This window comes from Chlamydotis macqueenii, chromosome 6, assembly GCF_036417535.1.
Source record: "Chlamydotis macqueenii isolate bChlMac1 chromosome 6, bChlMac1.mat, whole genome shotgun sequence".
In the NCBI taxonomy this organism is placed as follows: Eukaryota; Metazoa; Chordata; class Aves; order Otidiformes; family Otididae; genus Chlamydotis; species Chlamydotis macqueenii.
Window position 1 is genome coordinate 11,756,865 of NC_141561.1, and position 25,085 is coordinate 11,781,949.

The 25,085-nt window shown below is 38.8% G+C and overlaps 1 protein-coding gene across 1 annotated transcript in view; it reads left to right on the plus strand.

Annotated features, from left to right (window-relative positions):
* Positions 1-25,085, plus strand: part of MYLK (myosin light chain kinase) — a 209,714-nt gene that overhangs the window by 150,978 nt on the left and 33,651 nt on the right. Inside the window, exons 19-21 of the mRNA XM_086750930.1 lie at positions 10,875-10,925; positions 12,604-12,731; positions 16,010-16,163. Of these exons, the coding sequence (XP_086607056.1) occupies positions 10,875-10,925; positions 12,604-12,731; positions 16,010-16,163 (333 nt within the window). The remainder of the gene's footprint in view (positions 1-10,874; positions 10,926-12,603; positions 12,732-16,009; positions 16,164-25,085) is intronic.

A 25,085-nucleotide genomic window follows, 5' to 3' on the forward strand; every position in this document is an offset into this window, starting at 1 on the left:
TATTTTCAGTTTTCCATAATGGTACAATAAACTTATGACACAGATTTATTTTTGGCTGCCTCCCGAAGAGCACAGAAATTCTTGAGTAGTTTGCTTCAAGTAGTGTTGTGTCCTATGTAGACAATATGCTGTCTTAACCATTGGTAGGCAAGTTATCTTGACTGAAATGTCCTGTTGCATAATCTGTCCTATTTTTCATAACCATGGCAGGTAGTTTGGTGAATTTTACATTCCTTGTTTTAGGCCTAAATGCTTTATTTGCCTTTAATGCTTTCTGAAATAACAAATGAACTATAGATTCCTATGTTTGCTACTCTGCATACATGCATTTGATTAAGAGGAAACTTTAAATGGTAAAGGAAGCACAATAATGTCAGTTTAGAAATTCCTAATGCCACTACTACTTTTGAAATTAAGTGTCTATGCGATACAAATATCTCTTAAATCAAACACTGGATTTTGAAAGTTGTCTAAGATGTTTCCCATCTAAGTTTCTTAAAAAAAAGTTGTAAAGTTAGTTGTTTCTAATGGAAACATTAAATCTTTTATCCAGCTTTCTCTCTAAAAAAAAAAAAAGAAATTAGCTATAATCTGATTTTCCAGCATGCAATATTTTCAGCTGCTTTCAGCAGGACTCAGTGCAGTTTTGTATGACTGAGGATCACAGATAATAATTGTGCTTCTGGAATTGTTGACTGACATAGAGCTATGCCCGGGGCTACAGCTATTTCTGAGTTGCTGGCTGAGCATTATCACTTTCCTTCCAGCCACCCACTGGGGTGTGGGAAGGGTCACACTGACATGCTCCACCTCTGCACCTGAGCTTCAAATGCTGTAAATAATAGCAATTAATAACAGTCATTTGGTTCTTGAATATCAATAGAAAAGCAAGTTTAAAAGCCATTTGAAGCACCACGGGAGAGTGTTTTGAATAGCGTTTTCTATGCACAAAAACACACACATTTCCTCTGATCCTCCCAGCAGGGTTATCAATTGCAGCTTTCCCAGGAGAAAGTGTGAGTTGGGAACTAAGGCTAAATATGCTGATATATGACCTGGTCCACATCCTGCTGAAATCACTGCTTGTCTTGTTGTTGATTTGAGTGGAAGTTGCGTACAGGTAGCAAAACAGCAGCTAGCAACCCTGGCTTCAGAAATGATCAGGACAATAAGGTTGAAATAATGGTGAATGTTTTTCTTAAGGTTGCTCCATGACTTATTGTATCAGCGTTTAACGTTCTTGAACTTCTCATAAGCTCTTTTTTCAAAATACCTTTTTTCAAAATACCTTTCCTGTTGCAATGAAAACATCAAGGTAACCAGAGAGAATGTTAGGAAATTGGGCTTTGGAAGAGCTTTTGGAAAATGTTGGGAAAATACATATTTAATTTTAAAAGGATTTGGCTGCCGAGATTCCACAGGTGGTTTTTAACATCTCGGCCTCAGTCTCTGAGGAGTGTGGGTATTTGTCTGCGTGAAATGCGTTATATTTGTACATTTGTCAGGGGTAAAATATACAAAACCATCCAGTAGACTTCACGGTTTCAATTTAAACTGAAATCCCTTTCAGATGTAGAGATTTTTTTTTTAAGTTACTTACCTGAAAGAGAATGCGCTTAACAAGTCAGATATTTGTGCATCTTTACTGTATTTCTCTCAAAAAGAAGGTTAATAAAGAATGATTGTGAAGTAAGATGTCCCAGTCTAATAAGGAAAGAAATTTTTACTCTGATCTCTTCTAGTCTTTTTGGCCTCATCAAGTCACCAACAGTCCTAATGGCAAATGAGTGTAAGGAATGATATTGAAGAAATAGAGAACAAAAATTCCTAATAATCCTACTGAATAAATTCTGAATTTTGAATAGTGAATTTAGTCACAACACTATATACTCTCTATCATTTTTAGAAATACTTCTCAGGAAAAAAAAGTCCATTATTTTCCATCTTCTGTAAGAAAGTGCAAGTCAAATTTCACAATTAGCAGCTATGTCAACCTTTTTTCCCTTCAGATAAATTCTGAGTGATCCTTGGTTTCTACCCTAGTAGAAACCTTCAGAAAAGTAATTAACTTTTAGTTCCTGAAAGCAAAGATCAACACGCTTCTTTTTATGAAAAAGAATCAACGTTGTCAGTATGTTAATCTGTAAAATCTGTCTCACTGAGAGAATAGTTGCTGACCCAGGTCATTTGACTGCTCATTCTGACAATGTTATTTTATTACTGGAAGCTTGGGTTTTGTAAGCTACAGAAATCCAATAGTAAGTAAAATTTTAGGTATTACCTCTTTCGAAATGCAATATATTTTAGACTCTGATTTAGAATCAGCAGTTATTCTCAGAAAAACATGTATGAAGGCAGCTTTGTAGCATTCAATGCTTAACAATATCTCTGAATGGATGCTTGCAGTGTTTACCTGCAGGAAGTTTGCTCCCAAGATAGCAAATTAGGAAAATCACAATGGATTTCTTTCTGCTCACAATTAATATAATGGTTTTAAAATAGTGGGTGGTAGATTTAGATTGGAAATTAGGAAAAATTTTTTTACAATGCGAGTTATAGAACACTGGAACAGGTTGCCCAGAAAGGTGGTGGAGGCCCCATCTCTGGAAACGTTCAAGGCCAGGCTGGATGAGGCTCTGAGCAACCTGATCTAGTGCAGGATGTCCCTGCTCCTTGCAGGGGGGGTTGGACTAGATAACCTTTGAAGGTCCCTTCCAACCCTAACCATTCTATGATTCTATGATTCTATGAATATTCTGTCAGCAGAATTTAGTAATTATGACTCTGCAGAATGCAGAGGTTTTGTCACTTGTGTCTTTTCTAGGTTGATGTGAAATGCTACTGAGTTAGAGTAATAAAGTGTTATGTTTCTTCTGTGCAGACATAAAAGACTAGAATAGGCAGTGGAAAAGTGGAACCTTTCATTATTTATCATACTACATACTCCACGCTATGCCAGAACAATCAGTAGGTAATATAAGGGTCTTCTAGTTCGACATAACTGTGCAGCAGAAGTACTAAGCTAAAAATTCTCTCCACTTGAACGTTTCTCTTTCAAAGCTTCTGCTATAAAGGGATTTGGGCACCCAATTCCCAATGAAATTAGAAGTTAAGTCAAATTAGACTTAAAGGGAATTACTTATTTCAATTACCAAGGCCACCTGCAAAATCTTCTGTGCCTATTAAAGAAATGGTTTTGGCCCAACAGACTATGGAAATATCAAAGTGCTGCCTGAGATTTTTAAGAGTAATGATTCCTAATATTTTGTGCTCCTTAAGGTGTCTAAAGCTGAGGATCAACACAGCAGTAAACTATAGCTGGAGTAATTAGCCCAAGATCACGCACATTCACTTGCACGTCTAGAGCCCAACTTTCTTGATCTTCAGTCTTGTGATCAGTTTGCATGTGATATCCAAAATACTATAGATTTTTTTTTAAACTGTCATCCCAGAAAGATACGTAAAACATGAAATTTCCAAAAGGATTTTTTTTTTCAAGATTTGCAGAGGAAAAAGGCATATTAGAACAGTTAGATGTTATTTTTTAAACTTTACCAGAGCTGAGCCGTGCAACATAACTTTACTATAGTAGGAAGAACCTGTATTCCAGTCATTGCTACTGAGAACAGAATTGGTTTTAATGCTTCAGAAAATAACACTCCTAATTCTAAGCATTGGATTAAAGTGCTTGGAAAGAAATGCCCACTGTTTTTTGTAGGGCTAATTCACAGCACTACTTCCAGTAAATATTAAGAAATGGCAACTATCACCTGTCATAATCAGTGGTATGAAAACCTAACAAGATATTCTGGATTCCCTCATCTGAATAACACTTGTTAAACCCGCTGTTCTCATTTCCAAACCACATACGTTGAAGGGATGACCCAGCACAGAATTTGATTGCACAAATTTAAGTTCTTCTGCTCAGTTAAAAATAAAGTTATGTCAAAGAAAAGAACTTCCTCCACACACCTTCAAGTAAAGGGGCCCAAAATGCTTTACTTACCAGTATTTGGTATCTTGCTGATACAAATCTTTTATATCTGCTACTGTATAAAATCTGTTTGATTTCCCGTCAAACACAGTTTTGGTTAAGTAACGATGCATTCTCTTGCTGACAGTTGTTAATAAAATGTCGCCAGTGACACTGTCCAGATCAAATCCTCTGGAAGGCTGCACTGTTATCTTCCCAGATCTGATTTCTCAACATTGTGGGTACTTGAATGCAAAGCTGAGCAATGGCATCCCTGAAGCAGCACGTCACAAATATAAATATGTCAGAAAAGACTCCTTATCATTTTATGTATTCTTTTCCATAGTGGGTGGGATTCTAAGCATTTTAATTACCATGGAAAAATTACAAGTCAGTGGCCAAGTGATTAGCACACAGTTCTGTTATTTACTCTTCAATAAACAATCTTGTCAGAGAATCCACGTCTACAAGAACCATTTTAAGAAAATGTAATTAAAACATTAAGCTTGATATGTCCAATTTAGATAATATATAACTGAATCAGTAAACACTTCAAGTTTTTTCTTGATTGCCATTCTATCACTATAAGATGAAACATGGCACTGATGGATGTAGCTGTGGCACAAGGTCAGCCAAACTAGCTGAAGTAGAAAGACAATGTCAGATTTAACGTGGTGACTCTGAAGGTTAGTTGCCTCCATAGGTGAAAAGAAAATTCAGTTATTTTACATATAAAGAGAGTAACGGAGAAACACTAATTTGTTGTGTAAATCACTTCTCCTTGGTGCCCAGTTCAGCGCTGTTTAGCTAACGCCAGGTATGCATTTTGAATCTCTGCCGGGTTACTTTACAGCTCACACCATACTGACATTTTCTGAGTTAATGTTGGCACAGAACACTATTTTCCATGTGTTTTTCATACAGTCCATCCTACATAGCTGTATGTTGACAGAAGAAGACAGAAATGTTTATCGACTGTCTCATGCCTTGAGAGGTGCCATGCACCATTAATTCCCAGTTAAGTCATTGACTAGAAATTGCAGATCTGAGGCATGTAATAGAAGCATTGACCAAAGTTTCTTCTCTGTAAAAAGGGACCTAAATTCATTGGCTTAATTAATGTGCAAAAGCACATAACACCCAGCTTTTCCCACTGAAATCATTTGGAGTTCCTAAATGTCCAAATGGCCTGACAATATTTTCCTCCTTAATAGATGGGCAGCAGGCAAGTAATCTGGTTTAGATTACTGTTCCTGCACACTTGGGCACAGCATTTGAGCATCTAATTGCAGCTGTTCTCACAGGACATGAGAAATATGAAAATTAAATCTATATTTAAGAAATTAACATTGTTGTATTGCTCCCACCAGAGCTTTTAGTGGAATTCACATGACCTGGGTTGTTTGTAAAAGCTCTAATTGATATTGAATCTCTTCTGCACTGCTCAGATTTGCTTTAATTGCAGAAATTGCTCAAGAACTGTGCTACAAAACTGCTATGAAATTGTTTCTTCCTCCAACCGAGCTGTTTTAAAATACTGAGTTACTTCCAGGGTACTACGCTGCATTGTTGAAGCTCTGCGTGTGCTGGTATATGCTAGCTTTCTCTTGACTGGAATGCAAGAATGAGTATTTCCTGAATTTTTATTTTTTGTTTTGAGGAGGAGGCTGGATTTTTTTTCAATTAGAGGACAATCTCTGCATGATTTAGAAACTAAATATGGGATGTTGCAACAAAATGACAGTTGTTTTTAATGAAAAAAAAACAACAATAAAGCTATTAAACTGTTCCGAAACACGCAAACTCAAATAACTGACTTGTATGGCATTTAGTTTTCTAATATCTGCTTGTCATCAAATGTAAGCAGAGTTGCTTTCTATTTTATTGTGTTTAGTTAATAAACAGTTATTTGGAAACAGTATAAGGAATTTACTCTTTGGGAAGCAATGAAGCAGAACTGTTTAAGCTTTCAAACATTGCTGAAGTGTTCAAGCTACTAGTGCTAGTGCGTTGTCACTGCCATTTTTCTCTGTAGCAATTCACATAGGTTCATTAAGATATGAATAAATTGGTAAGTAATGATGTGTTATCATTTTCTACTACAATTGTAGCCATCACCTTTCTACTATTTCATCTCATCTGTGCTAAGTAATACCTGTAATTAGTTTTTTCTACCCTCAAGGAAGTCTGTGACAGAAGCAGGGATAGAATTGAATAATTCATTGCCTTGACCACAAGGCCAAGTGTTTTCTTTTTTTCTGTACTTCTAGGTCTCAGTCATGCCATGCTTTCTAGCGTTGCAGTGAGTAGTGAAGCTTTACAGACAACAGGCTCTGATATCTATCCCCAGAAGGGTCTGAAGGAGGTTACACTGTGATTCATTTACATGTGGGAGAGAGACCTCATAATGTCACATCCCACATGTCTGAAGCATTCAAGTGAGATGGGGAAGAAGAAGAAGAGACTTGAATCTGTGTTTTCCATCTCCTGCATGAATATTCTTGTTACCATGATATCTGACACATTACAGACATGACTTCTTGATTTCTTTTTTTAGTTTCTCTTAAAGGAAACTCTGAAAAAAAAAAACAACGCAGTTCTTCTCAGAAGATGAAATCCTGAAAAATTGTGCATGAGGGAAAAATGGTTTCCTATGTGACTACAGTAGTAGTGTATGTCATTTTCCCTTCTCCCATCCTGAGCTAAAGGGAGGCTACTCCACAGCAGACAGAAGCAGGGAAATGCCTGCCTGCTTATGTTAATGGAGATAGATATTTACTGTACTTGTTTACCAGGTGCTGAAATCCGTCACTGTAGAAGATATGCACATAATTTTAGGTATGTCCCTCAAGGAAGACAGTGGGAATTATGGACTGGTTGGAAATGCTGTCTGGAGTACTGATGTTTTTTTCAGACTGGAAGTTTTATTTTATGCTTTATTAAAGCAAGTTGTGCAGAGAGCCATTTCAGGGAAGGGCTATGCCTATTTTTAGTAAAATTCCAAAAAAGGGAAACAAAAAAGAAAGACGGAGGCTTCTGAACATATCTGCTCTCACGAATTCAACACCAGGGCACCACCGAATGTCCCCCAGCTATCAGCCTGTATGGGATCTTTCCAGTTTTTAGTTTATGTCCCCTCCACAGACACAAGCTGTCTAAGAGGCAAACCTGCCTGTAAAGTTGTGTAAATACCAGCCTTGTAATGTTTACATTAAGTTGTTTCTAGAAGGCTGATTCACTTAAGGAGAGAATATTACATCCTTTTTCTTCCAGGCTGGTTTTCAGCTTCAGCCTATTTCAATGTAAATATCAAAAGAAAGACAAAGTGTCTTTTTTTTTTTAAAAAAAAAAAAAAAAAAAAGCAGCAGAGGCAGACTTGTACTAACATTTCCAAGAGGCTCAAATATTTTAATGAAAACAATAATTTGACCTTGTCAACTTTGAATAATCTTACTAGATTTTTTTCACTAACTGTCTCCAGCAGCTTTTGAAACAAAAGTTGCATTTCAAAAAGATGCATGAGATGAGCTGGCATTCTTAAGTAAGATCTAAGAACAGTGGACTGTACACTAGTAGCCAAAGAAATCAGCGTCACAGACCCAGAGACACATCCTTGTACTCATCCCCTTCCACGCTGCCCTTGCCTTTCGTTTCTGCTCAGTGCTATCTGTGTCTGCAAACAGAATATTCAGCCAGACCTTCCAGCAACCCTTTGCAATCTACGTTGTTTGATGAAGTCCAGTGACAGTCTGTGTATCTTCAGTTAAGTGAATGTAATGTCCTGGTGGCTAAAAACTAAAAATTATACCAAAAAAAAATTGTATTTGCGTATAAAATGCAGTGCCCTAGCTGAATGAGGTGATGGGTTCATCTTCTTTGCTTTGCTGCTATAGAAACCTTCGTTTTGGTGACAGCCTTTTAAACTGTCTTAAGCATAGCCCTTAGTTATTGCTGGGCTAGGAGGGACACTATGCATTCATTATACATCCTGGCCTGTACAGAAACATTATTCTTTAACAGTGATGAATTTAATGTCACTGACTGTAGTTGTGAATGAACAAATTATATTATTAGGGTCCCTCCCGTGATGAACTGAAAGTGGCTGATAGTAGGGGTATCTGAGTATACAGATATCCATTCTGTGCATGTATTGTGCAAAGGCAGAGAATGACATTGTCAGCCAGGAGGAAGAAAAATCTTGAGATAGTAAGAGTGAGAATGAAACATGAATATTTGGAGACTGTGATGACTCCACCAGCACCTTGCTTGTTAACTAAGGTACTGCAACAAATACATAATGTAGGCCAAGAGGTGATAGCTGAGTGAAAATAATGCTGGATTAAGGAATTTGCTTTTCCTCCTATTTGTTTGCAGTGACATTTCTGAAAAATAGCAATGGTATCTGCAAGCCAAGATGGCACTTGACAAATGATGCTTTTTCCTCATCCTTGGTGCTCTTTGTTCGTATCAGGCTTAATGGAGTGTGGAAGTAATCAAATTCATGTCATTGCTTTAGCTTGTATTAAAAGCCATTGTAGTTCTGAGGAGATACGCAACAGCTATTTCCTTCTCATTGTAGAGAAGAGCAGAGAATCTGATGTCAAATACAGCGCACACAAAGGCAAAAATATTTACATGTTCTTAAATCATATAACTGAGTTAGGTTTATGCATCTAATGAATAATTAATAGATTACTTCCATTAATAGGGATGTTTAACCATAGATGATAGGCCAGACTCTACAGCCCTTCCAGCTGGCACCTGATCATATAAGTAGTTTCATCTATGTAACTATGACTATAGCCTGAAATAAAAGAGTGCTTCAGCTCAGAGTGTGACCATACAACGACAAAGAGGAAAGTTGCTTTGAAAACACCACTTGTTGCCGTTGCTCATAAAGCGTGGGCAGGAAAAAAAGGAACTTGAAGTATATTTACTGTCACAACAGCAGCCAGGGTACATGTCAGTCTGTTGGTGGCCCAAAAGTAGTGGATCCCATTCCATGAGCAGTAGTGCTCTTTGAAGGCCTCCATTTAAACAGCCTTAAGCCCCCATGGAAGACGTGGCAGGACAGATACCTAGCTCATGTCCTGGTGGTCCACTTACAGTGGAATAAACACCTCACAAGTACTAATCTAAACCTTTAACTAGTTCTGTAAGCTGACAGTCACTGAAGAAAGGCTTCCTTGGGACATATCCAACTACTCTTTTTTGACTCAGCCATAAGTACTACTAGAATACTCTACCCTTCCAGTATTGTCTTTCTGGTTCCAACAAAATCAATAAAGACAGAGCATATAAAAGCTAGGCATACTTAAGAGAAAATGACTATGAAATTGAAGTTTACAAAAAGAAGGTAGTGACAATTTCTATATTCAGTGCATGGTGAATGAATTGAATAAGCACTGGTGTTAACAGCTAAACCATTATATATTTATTATAGCATTTGGTCTTTTAATAACCTATAGCACATCCGTTACAATCTGCAGTTACTCTAAAACTTAAAATTGATCTTCACATCTGTCCGTTGCTGGAGCTATAACATTAGACTCCCATGGTGGGTTCACAACTCATGGCTCTTTATTCACGGGGCGTCCGGTGATGTGTTCCCTCGGATCATGCACAGCTTGTAGTTTGCTGTAGCAAAGGGGGTTAAAATAAACGACTCTCTTTATTGGTTTGGTAGATTTTTAAGGATTTTTTTTTCTGCTGCTCAGTGTCTTGCTGCTTTGAAATAACTTAAGTAAACAATAAACAAAAAAAAATTCAAGCCTTTTGAGACTGTTATGGCTATCACTAGGCATCTATGTATATGCTGCCAGATATTCAAAAGCACTCAGCAGATACTGGCTCTGTTGGAGGCAATAACATCTTAAAAGCCAGACTACTTCAATCAAGCTGCCTACTTGAGCATAAGAAAATAAGAGATGTCCTTTCACAGCAGAGGCCATCCTCTGACAAAGATGCTTAGGATAGCAGATAAAAAAAAAAAAAAAAAAAAAAAAAGAGTGCTCCAAAAGGAATTAACCCCTCCATTTCTGGAATTCAGTGGTTTGAAAGCATCCAGACTGTTGTATTTAATGGCCACCACTGGACCTAACTCCTATGAATGTGTCCTTTTGAACCTGTTTGTTTTTAGTTTGCAAAACATTACTCGTCTGTGAACCTAGCTTATGCATGCTATATTTAAAAATACTTATTTTGTTTCTTTTATGCCTCCTGCCTGGTAGTTTAATTGGCCTCTAGTTCTTGTTTTGTGAAAAATAGTTCATAGTCATTTTCTACCTACCTGTCTTCTCTACTTTCTTTATACCTACCATTCACAATTCATAGAATATTGTCTTCCCAATATTTACGTGCTCAGGTTTCAAATCCTGTCTTGACCCTTTCTGTTGTGAACATAGCAAAAGTTGTCACTGCCTAGGGAAGAGGATGAAGCAGAGGCGTGATACCAATGTTTACTGCCTTTATACCACTGTCTCTTTGCTAGCTCACAATTGGTGTAAAAAGTAGTATGTGATGTTAACTTTCCCAGATTTAACTTACCTCATTCAGCATTGATTATGCTGGAAATCTGAGCACAAATTCAGTATGAGATGGATCTGGGGTTTTTCACCTCAGTTAAAGTGCTGTAAGGAATGGAGTATGACAGAGTATGGGAGATGTGTAGCAGATTGCTTTGATTTTTTTTAAAAGTTCCAGCTTCAACTGTGAATATTCTGAGGATCATTCAGGATAACAAAAGTGTTTCTAAAATTACTTTTAAATTCTTGAGTTTAATATGCTGAAAGAACATAGTAGATTTTCAACTGCCAACAAAGCACCGCTATGGATGTAAGCTCTGCAGTTAGGCTGGTACCTTCCCAAGCTCACCTTTGAATTAACTTTTTTTTTAAACTAGGTGAAGCAACAGTGAAGAAGAAACCAGCTCCAAAGACTCCTCCAAAAGCAGGTAATTTGTTGCATGTGTCATCCTGTAGGAATAAATAATAAATCAATACAGTTTTAAAGAACAGACACTACGTTTCTAAGTTCAGCTGTTTGCCTACAAAATTTATTTGCATATGCGATTAAATAGCGAGTATGAAGTTCTAGGAGGAGAAAACTGGAAAGCAAAGTCCATTTTGCAAACTCCTTCCTAAGGTTACATTGCACTAAGACTTAAATTATGAGCATGCAAAAAAGTTACTATCGAATAAACTACACCAAGATCCTACCAAACAGCAGTAGTGTTTTAACAGCACGCCTTAGCCTTCAGCGAGAGAGACTTTTCTGTGTATCACAGAATGCCACCTCTGCATGAGTAGCTGCCACAAAGGAGTTGATGGATTCTACATTTCCTCATAACCGGCATTATGATAACCTGCTCATGCCTCTGCGCTCTCCTAGGCAAAGCTATCTACATTTAAATTTACTCGTAAGGCTCCTTTATAGGAACCGGCTTTCAGTGTATCAAAACTTTGTCAGACTTTTAAACTGTTCAAGCTGTTTTCTTTGCCAGACGTATGCCTCAGCCTAATTTCCTTCAGGTATTTCAAAACAAAAACACTTTCCAAAGAACAAGTGTAGAGAAAAAAAAAAAGTTTATTTTAATTACATTGATAAGAAAAAGAAAGCACTTTTTTTCATGCTCAGTAGCCCTGTGCTTTGGACAGGAATGTTACATTTGGCAGTGAGGTCAGTCTAATATTAGAGAATACCTTCTACTGTTTCTGTCAAAGTGTCCTCAAACTTGCATACATACCCCCCTCTCCTCCTCAAATATTTTTTTTAGTGCACTGCTCCTGTAAAGCAACAGAACAAGTTTCACCCTGGAGTTGTCCAGGCTGATATTTCTGGCATCTGTTCCTAGCAGCTACGAGGGGTCTGGCACACTCAGCACCACAACCCAGAGTCAGGAAGCAGCGCTATTAGCAAAGGAGATGTTCTGCCATCTATTGATACTTCGGCAGTGGGAGGGAAGAGGAGGAGAAATACCTGATCCAGACATGGAGAAGTATGAATGGGACTGCAAGATTTAAAAGAAGCACTATTATACACAAACAAAAGGATCTGTCATTGCTCACAGGAAAATTTGAGTGTGATGGAGAAAGATGTTGATTTCCTTCCTTGTCTCTCTAACAGATGTCCCACACAATGTTTACCTGGCTACTGAAGCCAGAATCTTCATAGGCAGGTGTTGAGTCTTAAATTTTCTGAATGCTGTTGATGACATTAGGGAGCAGGTTTGCAGACACCCTCAGCACGTGCAAATTGATACGAAGTTAGCTGGAGCCATTCTTCAAAAATACGAAGTGTAAAAGAAAAAATAAGTTTTCCTGAAAAATCCAACACAAAATTTCATAAGCTCTATACTTGGAATTGGTAGTAGGTTTTAACACTTTTGGCTTTTGGAGTTCTGTACATTGGTCTTGCATGAGAAAACTTCTGGCGTGTAAATCGTTGTTGCTTCACTACAGTAGAATGAACAATGCCCACGGAATTGTTTCATTGCAAGCAACACATAACTGCTGATCTGGATTTCAAATGCTGCCCTGAAACTGTTGAGTTGAGAGATGTATGTCTTTTGAATTTTAAGAAAAATAGAAAGTATAGTCATCAAAGAGAGATTTTTATTCTTTTTTTATCAGCTACTCCTCCTCAGATTACTCAGTTCCCAGAAGACAGAAAAGTCCGTGCGGGTGAATCAGTGGAACTGTTTGCCAAGGTGGTAGGAACAGCACCCATAACTTGCACCTGGATGAAATTCCGTAAGCAGGTAAGTTGTTTTCTGGTTTGTTTTAACAATCATTGAAAAAATAGAGCTGGAAAGGAACTCAAATAACCCATCTTGTCCATCTCCCTACCCCAGGAACTGGCAAAGTCCATGTCATTCCTGCCAGATGTTTTCCTCACCTCTGCTGAAAACATTCCAGCGATGACAATTTCACAACCTCCATTAGCAACATATTGCAGTGCTTAAATATCCATAGTGTTAGAAATTTTTTCCTAATGCCAAACCTAAATCTTTCTTGCTACAGTTTAAACCAATTGCTGCCTGTCCCCTCCTCTAAAAAATGACTATTCCCTTGAGAAAAGCCTTAGACCATGTAATTAAAGAATAGGTGATGTGAAAGATATAGGTATCTGAAAAGTATCTGTCACAGGAAATGTTTCTCTCCTTGAGAAATAACCTCTTCTTCACCCATGCTTGGTCTAAAGTTATGTCAGAGGGGCAAAATGCCATACCAGAAGCTTGAGTGAAATGTCTTACAACACAAATGTCACCATGCAAGGCACAACAGCAATTATGTTCCCATGAGCGCCCTCAGGCACAGGCTTAAAGTTCCTTCTACTTGAATTAATTGCATTGAACTATGTTACATATGTCTATAAGGGCAGTTTCTGAAGAGAGTTGCTTTAGCGAGTAATAAATCCACTTTAAATCCAATAACCCAATACGCAAGTACAAACCGGAAGATGAAGCGCGATGTTAGGACAGAGCAAATATAAATGTGTACTGTAGCTGCTATTCTGTTTATTTCATTGTGAACTCATTATGCACTCTATAGAACATAAATAAAAACATCTCCTACAAGGAAGTTTAGACTCTAAATCCAGATGTGTCAGCATTTAATTGAAAGAATTCAAAACAGTCTGCTAGTGCAAAGGGTATTCCAGAGTCCATCTTTGCTAACCCCAAATAACCTCTTACTTCAGGGGAAAGGATGTTTTTTTTTCTCCTGAACTCTTCTATTTTCTTAGAATTCTTTAGTTTCAAGACTGGAGTTAAAAAGGAGCCTGCTCATTTCTACAAAAGTAGGTCTCAGAAGCTCCAGTGGCACTGAGTGTCCTGTTTTGCTGAGCTCTGTCTTAACACGGGGGTAAAATGTACCCCTCAAAATGAGTTTCTGGTTTTTGCAGAATTCTGAGTTCATTGTTGAATACAACAATTCTATTTACATAGATTTCAAGACCATTTTTATATACAAAATCTATGTGATAACAGAGGCTGGCAGCTCATAATACCCATATCAGATCCTTAATCTGTGATTCTACACCTTTTTTTTTCCTTTGTAAATGTTATTTTTAACATCTTTATACTTTCTTCTTTAGCTATTCACTAGAAGACAATCTGAAGTTTTGCAAAATCATATATTAAAATTACATATAAATTTTAGAATGGTTCATTATGGTAGGTAAATGAGATAGAAAAGAAAAAATAAGCACTGTAAGAGGACAAGTGAGGGCAGTACTCTTTCATTTATTAAATTAAATGGGGAGCTAGTTACCATGTACTGTGCTGCACCATTATTTTGTTTTCTTTTTCACTTATACTTCACCACACACTGTTTTATTCTTGGATTTCTTCCTCATCTATAAATGTGGTTTATTTCAACTCTCTTCCGTTCCCAGTCCTAAAAATGAAAATCACCCAAGTGTTTTAACAATTTTCCTGGGAGCTAGTTGTAGTAGTTATTTGGGCAGATCCAGTAAGCGGCGAGTTGTGATTTCAGCCCTGCAACTATATGCTGCAGTGTGCAGGAGGGACTTGTCCGCTCCATGTTCCTTCCTCACATTCCCCCAAGTTCAAGAGAGTCGTCTCTCATAGGTATATCTTTTGCTTGAAGAAAGAGAATGTCACAAAGTTGTCACCCATGCTGTTATACATGATGGCAGTCTAGTGGAGGGATGCTGGAATTGTGGTCAGCTAAAAAGGGGAAAGCCTTTGAAAGCCTCTTCATTAGTTGAGGAACAAAGTCCATCATTTAACATTGCCAATTGTTGGAGCTTCTTAACTATGACCAGTGAATTTCTTTTGGGAACCCAGGGATCCAGCTTCCAGTTCCCCACAGCCATTGCAAACCACTGAGCATAACATAGATCTGGTTCTTGACTAATTCTAATGAAGCAAAACATATAAGCTACTGTAGAATCTCAGAAGAACAAAGTACGGAGGCAGGAGGAACAACCTTCAGTATAATTTAAACTGTAATCCTACGTAATCCCATTTGCTAACTTTCTGTTTGAGTTACTGGAGGAGTATCTTTCTCAGGTTACTTTTGGGCATACAGCAACACGTGTTCTATCTCAGTTGAGGAGAAAGCAGGCAAAGTCCTACTCTTGTAATTTTTTATTCTCTGAATATAAGAGACAAGATAAGGCAAACTAAATAGCCTTCATTTTTAATGAAATTCTGAGAATCATTTGGAAGAGTCACTTATCTAAGGAGGAAGTGGTGGGAGGAAGCAGGACATTGACATTATGTTGTTTGTTTCATAAGAACACAGTGTACAGCTTCTATAATTGCAGTGTAGCATTATGAGGTTTTAAAATAATCTGTCATGTCTCAAGCTAATACTGATTAACATCTAAGTCTCCTTGGCCATTTATGTTATGATAGCTTTGTTTCAATTAAAAGCTAGTTCATAATATGCCTATGGTATTCAGCTGAGATTTTTATTTTTTCCTCTCCAGAAAATAAAGATGCTATAGGAAGGCTAAAGCTGCTCTTTGTATGTCTCTGTGCATAGCTGAAGCATTACATCTCCATTTCAGGCAACATCATCTTCAGTTGTTCAAACCCAAAAAACTGTTACCCTGATTTCTGTGGAAGTGCAGAACAAGGCTGGTTAAGACAGGAGGGTAGAAGTCACAGCTCTGGATGATTTGCACACTGGGCCTCTAAAGGGGAATGACAAATGAATTAGGGTATTTAGAACTAAACCCTTGTTCCACAGTGGTCTCTGTGAGATATGTGAGTCCAAACTTTGTTCTCTCGCCAATTACACTTTCAGCCTGTCGAAGAGGAGTTAGTGAAACTCCTGTTCCTTAGTGGAGTTCAGCAACAGCAGTGCTCCCTGTTGCCTTTGCAGGACTGGAGCCATTATAATGCTCCACTGCATTTCTTTACCAACTGCATGTATTCACTGCTGAAATAAAGTTATCTGTAGATAACACTCAATAGAATAACCCTGTATTGTAATCTGAGCTCTTTCAGATATAAAGAAATTTACTCCAGAAAATCTTTACTGTTTTTTCTTTTGAATTTGACAGATTGAAGAAAATGAATATATTAAAATTGAGAATGCTGAAAACAGCAGTAAGCTAACAATATCATCAACAAAGCAGGAACACTGTGGATGCTACACCCTAGTCGTAGAGAACAAACTTGGGAGCAGACAAGCACAAGTGAACCTTACGGTTGTTGGTAAGTCCCTAATAATGTTTTAGATATATAGCTATTCTTTAGACATCACTCTACATTTGTTTTATATATGATGATATGCAAAAAAATAAATAAATAAAATAATCAGATAAGTTAAGAAGACTGAAATGAAAAAATAGTACTTTAAGAAATATATGGACTGGGCAGTGACATGTAGTAAGGAAAATAAACAAGTTCAGTAGGGCTATCCTGTGTTTTATGTTCAAAAAATTACTAAATAGAGATGGAGGTTCAGAATAGCTCAGACTTTAAAAAAAGAAACACAAGGAAAAGAACAGCTCGTGTCCCCGTTTTTTGGTTAGATACTTCTTTTTCCCATTTAATGCTGCAGCATCCAGATGTTTGCTAGACTGCAAATTTTAAAACTGTTAATTCAGAAAGGATTGAGGTGGTTTCTATTAGACTGTAAATTTGAAAATATCCCATTGCTTGTGGGAGGGAGATTTTATCCTGTTAATTGAAATTCCTACCATTGTCTACTGTTTTATAGTGACAGAAACCAGTGAGCAAAGGCAGTCTGTTTTGATTATGGACCCTTCATATATGGGCTTTTACACACCTGTATTTCAAATCTTCAAACAGCCTTGTCAGATGGCACATTCAGGCTATCAAGTTTGTTGTAGCAGGCTGGGGATAGCTGCAGATAATTGTAGACTGGTGGACAGTTGCAGTATGTTTGCAGATAAAGCTGCAGCCTAGCTCTAGACCAGTTAGCTTGAGTATTAGACAAAATCTAGAGCTGTGACATTTAGCTCTGAAAGGGTTAATGAACCCACCTTGGTGTGGGTATGCAGCCAATGGTTTCCAGGGAAATCTAGGGAAGAGAAGAAGGTGATTTTGTTCAAACATTAGTCTGCAGGATGAGTCTGTTTCTAGGCTCTGTTATCTAAAGCCTGCAGAGGAGTTTTGACAGAAGGCAGGAGAGAGCAGAGCTTGCCCAGGCATCTGGATGAATTCTAGTTGAGCAAGGCTGCATGCTAACCACACACTCTGAACTGCATTGGCTCTGCTGTCCTAATAGATATGTGGGCTACTGAGCAAGTAAAGCAATGCAGGTATGAGGCCAAAGATGGAAACCGGACTCTGATGAAATCAATGGCAAAATACTGTTAATCCCAGTTGGGCTGGAAATTAATTCCAGCAAGCCAGGGAATAACATACAAAGTTTAATGAGTAGAATCACACTTTCAAGTACAATATCGACTGCTAAAGAGTGAATGTCTTTCAGGTGCACACTGCTGTACATACTGTCAATACAGGTCTACTGATTATTTAAATTAATTTCTTTCACCTAATGTGTGGCTTTCGTTGCAGTTAAAAGATAACTGAATGAATGAGTATAAATATCAAGTAGATTCCAGCAATGTGCCAAAGAACTCAAGAATAGAAGAAAACAGAATAAGTATTTCTCACATGATGCATAGGTAAATTGTACTACCACTTCCAGCAGTTGGTTGTGCAGGTCAGAAGTACATCGAGGTTAAAACTAAACACCAAGAAAAACGGATCCCCGAATAATCATCATATACATTGTTCTGGGTACAGCTTTTGGCTCCAAAGCCCCAACACAGCTGATTTGCAGCTAGAAGAATCACAGGACAATAATCGTTCTCTACATTTCCCTTTTTTTTCACTCTTTCCTAGGCAACTGCTGCAGGCTGCTAACTGGGCAAAATGGAATTTTTTTTTAGCAGAACTAGGCCGACAAATCCTATTATCTTGTCACTGTGTGAGCCTTGACTCATTATTATATAAGTTACTGTTTTATATCCTTTGGAGTTAATTGGTTTAAAAGTCTTTGAATTCTATAACCTTATAAAGCTACATCTCAGCCTCCTGCTTTGCTCTTCCATAAGAAATGTGCCAGAGAACAGTGGGATTCCCAGAGACACTTTTGGGACAGTTGAGTGAAGAATCCTTACAATGTACTGGAGTCTGCCATACATTTTGGCTGATGACAAGCTGTCTATTTCCAACTGAATAGAATAAATTCCCTCTTGTAAAACTGCCAAGCTCTTCAGTGAGACATCTCGCTGATGTCAGCACTGCCAAAGCCATGACAAAGCCTCATGTGTAGTTTGCTACACATGTGTTTTAAGGCCAGATTCTTCCATCTGGGTACTCAAAAATATGGGAAAAGGGAGGAATAATGTCTTCCTTCTAGGAAGTGGGTTAGAATCTGAGATAAAATCCTTCACCCTGTTTGCAAGGTATTAAATGTTCATGCAAGTTGGAAGGTACTTTTCCCCAAAACCTGCTCCCTTCAAAATAGTGAAATTATACTTCTCTAAATATGTGAAATGTGAGATCTCTTAGCCTATCAAAGCTCATCTTTAGTCCTAAATTCCCACCTGTTCATTCTCTCTGCCCCATACAAAGCACAGGGAAGAAACTTGCCCTCCCTGCCCTGACCCCACGTTGAAAAGTGTTTGTGGAGCAAGTCCTGGTACTAAAGATCAGCTCTGTTTCCCTCCGCTATTTATAAGTGCCTCTAAACTCTGTGTGAGCTGCCTCCCTATGAGTTTACTGATAAAAGGCACATCTATGTGCATGCTGTGTGCTCAAAATACTGCTAACTGACCACAGACCACAACCGAGTCTCAAATGCATTGAAGGAAATTACAAATAGAGAGCATCTGCTTTCTGGAGGACTGTGAGCCAACTTAGAGCTATGTCTCTCAAAGAGGTAGCTTGTCTGTTCTGGATCTTAGCAAATCAAAGGCATTTGGTAAAATATAAAATGAAATAAAGAAGTATTTCTTTTATTATTACTCCTTAAAACCATGTGGGTTGCAGTGTCTTCATGCTGATGGGCAAACTTCTCATGTGAAAGACTCCAATAAGCATTTCCCAAACTCAATTTGAACTGTAACACATGCTAGGGAGCAGGTTGTCTTGTGCAGTCTCCATCCTCGGAGGTATTCAAGTTCAGACTGGATAAGCATCTGAACAATCTGGTCTGACCTTTTAGCTGATCCTGCTTTGAGCAGAAGATCTAAAGACCTTCTTGAGGATATTTAAGATCTTGGTTTTAAGCTTTTGGTTGTCTAAGACCTTTCTTCACAAAAAATAACATTATTGACTTACCTCCAACCAGAGGACAAAAGACTGAGCTTATTTGCCAGGATTGAAATTGGAAATTATCCTGCTGTGATTTAAACCTTGAGTCCTAGACTGTAAACTATAGCTGAGTGTGATTATTATAAATGATTTTTAATAATGGCTTTTAGCGAAAAACATCTACCCTGCATTCCTTTGAATTTGGCTCCTGATATCTTAAATTGAACTGCTTACACTGTCAGGCTCAGACTTCAACTGCAAGCTTAACTGAGCAGGGGTTCTGACACTGAAAGAGTTTGAATAGTATATGATTTGATGCAGTCTGGGCCATGGGAAAAGATGCTCTTGTAAGAAACCTAACTTTATCCTAAGGAATTTTTTTTTCCTTTGCAATTTTAATGAATATCCCTGAACAAAATGTCCATTACACTCAGCCTCCCGTGTGAGCTGTTTGCAGTCCCCACACCAGGTGCACAGATATGTCGTCGAGTTGGAGGACACTTGTTAATTGATAGGCAGTGCAGTGTGGTGAGGAGCATACAGCACCGAGTCACAAGGACTGAGTCTTGAGTTTCACGTTGATTCATTGTGTAAATTTGTCTGTATAAGCACTAATAGTACTGGGAGACCCACAATAGAAGCGAGAGGTCCAAGTTAAGCAATGTCTTCTTTTAAAGGGCTGACTGGTCCCAAAATGCCCATGTGAGCTCCTCTCTATTGTTATGATTAGCTCTCTTAAATAAGTAATTTAATTAGCTGAGTGATCTCTCTAGGGAGATTTTGCAACATGTTTCTACTCCAAAACCAAAATGGCCTGACGTGGAACTGAGCTGATGATTTACAGCAGGCACTGTGTGAGATTGAAGTGGACCTCTGTTGCCAAAGCCAGTGATGAGCTTTGTGTAAGACAGGACTGATTTAGGCAAAGCAGAGCCCTCTGCAGTGATAGCAAGGAATATTCATTCCTTTCATGCCATTTATTAGATGTTTATGGGTAAATTTACCAAATTTCTTGTTCTAAGCATTTCAGCTATGTGACAGGAATACCCCAATCTGTAATCACTTTTGAAAAAGGAACTTGATTTTCATACTGGCTAAAGCTGGATACTATGACAAAGACTCAAAAGAATAATGGAGTATTCAACAAGAATTTGGCACTGGAGAAGCAGCCTGTTCTGCAGCTTCCTTCCACAAGCTTCCTTCATGACTTTGGGCAAACTGCTTCATGTTTCCATGCCTAATATACAGAGATTTTCTGATGATCAGTGTTTGGTCAATACTTCAGATATTACTGACATCTTTTACTTTTGTTAATACAGAAGTAAAACCACGTTGGGGCTGATTTTGATCAACTTTGTTTGTCTTTTATAAATCCTTTAGATTTGTATTGTTCCTGGTGTGGTATTGTATAAAAAATGTCATCGTGATTAGTGAGCTATATGATAGATATATGCAGAAGAATAAGAGCAATATAATTTGTCTGAGGAGGCCTAAAGATAATTATTATGGTGTTTTTATTACTCTAAGCATCTTTGCACATAGTGTGCACTGTGTCTTCATGCACTGTTGGACAGTGATAAACCCAGTACTTAAAGACACATATATAAGTGTGTTGCACACAGTAGTAGTGTAGCATTAATTACACAGCAGTAGTATAGCATTAATTCTCTAAGAAATACCTGCTTCCCTGCATGAGGTTATGATTCCATACTCGCGTTGGGACTGAGAAACTACTTTATGTGAGGAAACTCTTAACTTTTATGCCTTCAGCAGAATCTGTATGAGCAGAGGCTTTCTAAGCAAAAATGAGAAAATACAAGTTTAGCCTGAGAACAAGATCTGATAGTCACTAACTCCAAGAGTCATTGAATACATGGTAGGACTGTTGATTGCTTATATGAAGGGCTTGATCCTGGTTCAGCAAGTGACATATATGCGTGCTGTATTAGCATTAGCTCTTTGCCCTGAAACTCTATTAGAAGGAAATGTGGTAGCATAACCAGCAGCTCACAGTGGCACTGTTGGAACTTTTTGTGATTGTCTGAGAAGTCTGGCTCAGTGCTAGCCGCTCAGAGTGAGTGGATCCAGAGGTGGTCAGCAACTGTGCGTTCTCTCTGGAAAAGCAAGTGCAGACATGTGTAAGCAAACAGAACAACCATAGACACTTCTAGAGAATACTGCAGCTCAGAAGTGCTAACATGAATGTTTCTGAAACTTCATCTTCTTTTGAGAAGCATCAGATTATATCTTGCGGTATCCATGTGATTCCCTCTTTACAGTTAGGGTCCAGAATGCAGTGAATTTCCTAACAGCATGTGGATGGACTTGATCTCTAACCTTCAACATTTTAAAGTCCTCTGGATTGCTGAAGGATTTTTGTCAATTTTATGGTTAAAGGGCAGTGAGACTGGTGGTTAAGGAAGAGATGTCTTACGTTGCTGTTGCTGCTCTTGTAACCTCCGCTGTCAGCCTTCCCACTAATGCTTGGTGGCAAAACCCTGCAGCTGTATCAAAACTAAATTTTCACAGCAAGATAAAATGTACAGAGAAAAAAACAGCAAACGTTGCCCTATGCATCAGTGTCGGTATACTGATCTAGATTTATTCCTTGAAGAGCCATCTAGTTTCAGTGTAATTTCTATTAGGAGAAATTCCAGAACTCCTTGCTTAGTTATTTTTCCTGACACTTAACTTCACCTTTCTTCTGATGAACAAAAGGAAATATCATGACAGTATTTCTCTCAACAAAATTCCTTTATTTTACCTGCTGTTAAATACTAGCAATGTCTTAGTTTCTAAGAAATGATTCATCATGACTCCTGCAGACAAACATGGAGTCCCTAGGACGCAAACTCATCCTGGTGCAGACTTGGAATCTGCTGACAGTCTTACTGGGGAGACTCCTGAGATTTATTATGTCTTTCAGTGGACAGGTAGCAGAGCTCTAATTCAATCGGTTATCAAACCAGATGCCTTAACGTGTAACACATGAGTAATCCGAATAGCCTGTTGACTCAGGCACAGGAGCAGATGGTTTAGAAAAAGGGCTCCTGAGAATGCATTATATCTGTGTTTGTTCCATTAGCCCTGTGGCAGAAGGAGATGTTCTTGTGCTGAGGGCATTCGCGTGGGAGTGGTGAGCTCTGGTTTCGCTCCCAGCTCCATTCTCCTGAGTGTCCTTGGGCAAGGTCACTTTACTCTTCTATGCCTCAGTTACCCCAACTGGCAAAGTGGGAACAGCAGCACGGAGCAGCGCTTTGGGTATCCGCAGGTCTCAAAAGGGCAGTTTTTAAATAACTTGGTTTTATGTCAGAGTTGTCGGTAGGGGCAATATGCTGAGGGATCACGCTTTGAGGAGGCGAGCAGCAGTCCGCAGTGTGTGTTACAGGGGAGGGGTGAATTCCAAACACCGGTCCCCTGAGCTAACTGACCTTGCCCATGTGTTCCAGGGCTCTGCGGGGGAGGCTGTTTCAGTAGGAGAAAATTTCTGGTCATTTCAATCTCTCGTGTTGTTTTGCAGGAGAACGTAGGCATTCTTTTCTGGTTTAATTTTATGCTAAACCTATGGTGTACTAACATCCAGAAGGGTGCTGATGGGTGTTACAGGGCGTTAAGGGGTAAGAATATCTCAACTTACAGCGCTCCGCTCTCTTGGAAAAAAAGCTGCAGGGCATAGTCTTCCAAGCAAAGCAGAGAGGTCTGCCATGACCCCGAGCCCTGTCAGCAATAATGCAGAGTTCAGTTATGGCCTTTTATGGTTTTGCTTTTCTCCTGCTGATGAATTTCAAATGAAGGCTTTGCCAGTGCTGTCGGCATGGATAGTGTTCAACTGGCTTTTGCAGCATATTAAATACCTTCTCTGGCTAAACAGCTTGTGGAATGGAATTAAATTGTTTCTTTCTGTCTGTTTGTTATCTGGCAGACAAATATCACAATAGCTAATAATAGTATTATTGTAATATGATAACTGGATTTAGAAAGAAACCATTTTTGAGAACAGATAAAGAAAACTATTTCAGAGACACTGCTCCAGTGCTGTCTCTGTTCGTAAAAGAAAAACAACTTTTTTTCAGAGGCTGTGGTTATACTGTTCTCAGTTCTCAGAGGCTTTCTACTAGAACAGAATTGCTGCTGAAGAGCCCGCCGGAGCCCTGCAAGCTCTTAATGTGCAACAAGCCCTATCGCCTTGCTGTGTCTCAGCCTGACCCTCACATCAAGTAGCAGAACAATTTCCATTTCCCTGCACTCAGAGTTAGATAAGGAGACTGCTGCCTTTTTTGGCCTCCTGGAATGGTGTTTGTGTTCTGCGGGCTCTGTAAACTGAGCCCTGTGGAGAAGGCAGTGAGATGTGGAGAGCACGGTTTCATGTTATGTGGGTGTCCTGTATGGGCTGTGGGTTTGCCACCTATGCCGAAAAAGAGAAAGTCCCTTTCCTTATCAGGAGGAATTTTGGGTTCTGCACCACTGAAAAAAAAAAGGCAAGCACCTCAAGTCAAATTTGTCTCATAAACAGCAATGATTTAAAGGCTGAGCATGCTTATGCTTTATGCTTCTCAGAGTGTACAAGTACAAATTAATTAAAGGTTACTCCAGGCTGTATATCAAAACCTGTTTACTGAAATATTTCTGAGAATTTGTCTGAGGAAGGAGTACAGCTGAATTCAATTTGGGAAGAAATAAGAAGTGTGCATTTCAGTCCTGGTATGGTCTTAAATGTGGATTATACATTTCACGAGGGGCCAGCTCGTGCCCTTACCATCTGCCCTAAGGAATGCACACCACAAAAAATAAACTGGAATCTGACCTCCTTGCTCTAGGATAGTGGTAATTTATGTCTCCCTTTGTTGGGAAGTAGGGGGTTTTTAAATCTGTGCCTGGTTTGCTGGAGCGCAAAGGGAGGAAAGTAGTAGAGCCCCCCTTTACATCATCTCCCCTCCCCTCTTACTCCCCTGTGCATGGTGTACAGCATGTATGAGTTGCTGCTGCTGTTTCCTCTGTGCCACCAGTGTCAGTGACTTTATACAGTCTCTGTGCTGCTGTGCAGAACAGTCCCCGAGGCAGGCTTGAGGCCCAATTAGCTGCTTTTCCATCTCCTCTGACTGCCACTAGGCTTTGGGAGCCAGCTCAGGGCATCCCTACTGATATTCCTAAAGAGATTATGGAAGGAGCTTTGCACTTGAGTCCCCCTTAGCATTTCACTGCCCGACCTGCAACTTGTTAGCCTCCGCAGCCATACTGTTAGGCAAATGAGGTGATCATGCATCCTAGTACTAGAGATGTAAGTACTATCTGCTGCAAAGGAGGTGAAGTTTGTAGGATTCTGACCAAGTTCAACAGGACTGTGGCACGCCGCCAATTTGACCGCGACAATGTAGAATATCATAAAGCATAGCTAAGTCTTGATTTTGGTGTTACATGCATGCTGTAAGTTAGCCAAGACTGGAGTGCCCCTAGTTTCCTATCTTAACGATATCTTATGGTGGAGAATATCTACATGTTTTCTTTTGTTGCATGTAAAACTGAAAATGAAGCTAGAGCTCAATATTTTAAATTAATTGCTTCCTCTACAGAAATGTTCAGAAGGAGCAGTGTATTTTTTTAATGCACTCCCTTCCTTCTAGTTCATATGTTGGCTTGCGGCTATGGTTTGGTCCAGAACAGGAAGAAAAAAATTGTGGTCCAATTAAGCCTATGTAAAGCCCTCATACTATAAGCCTAAGTATGACGTATGTTTGTGTGTGTAAAAGATTGCACGTGACATGCAAATGAAATATTGAAGATGGGCAGCTCAAGGATGTTAATGGTAAACTAAACGCTAAAACAGAAGGACAAAATAGAGTTGTG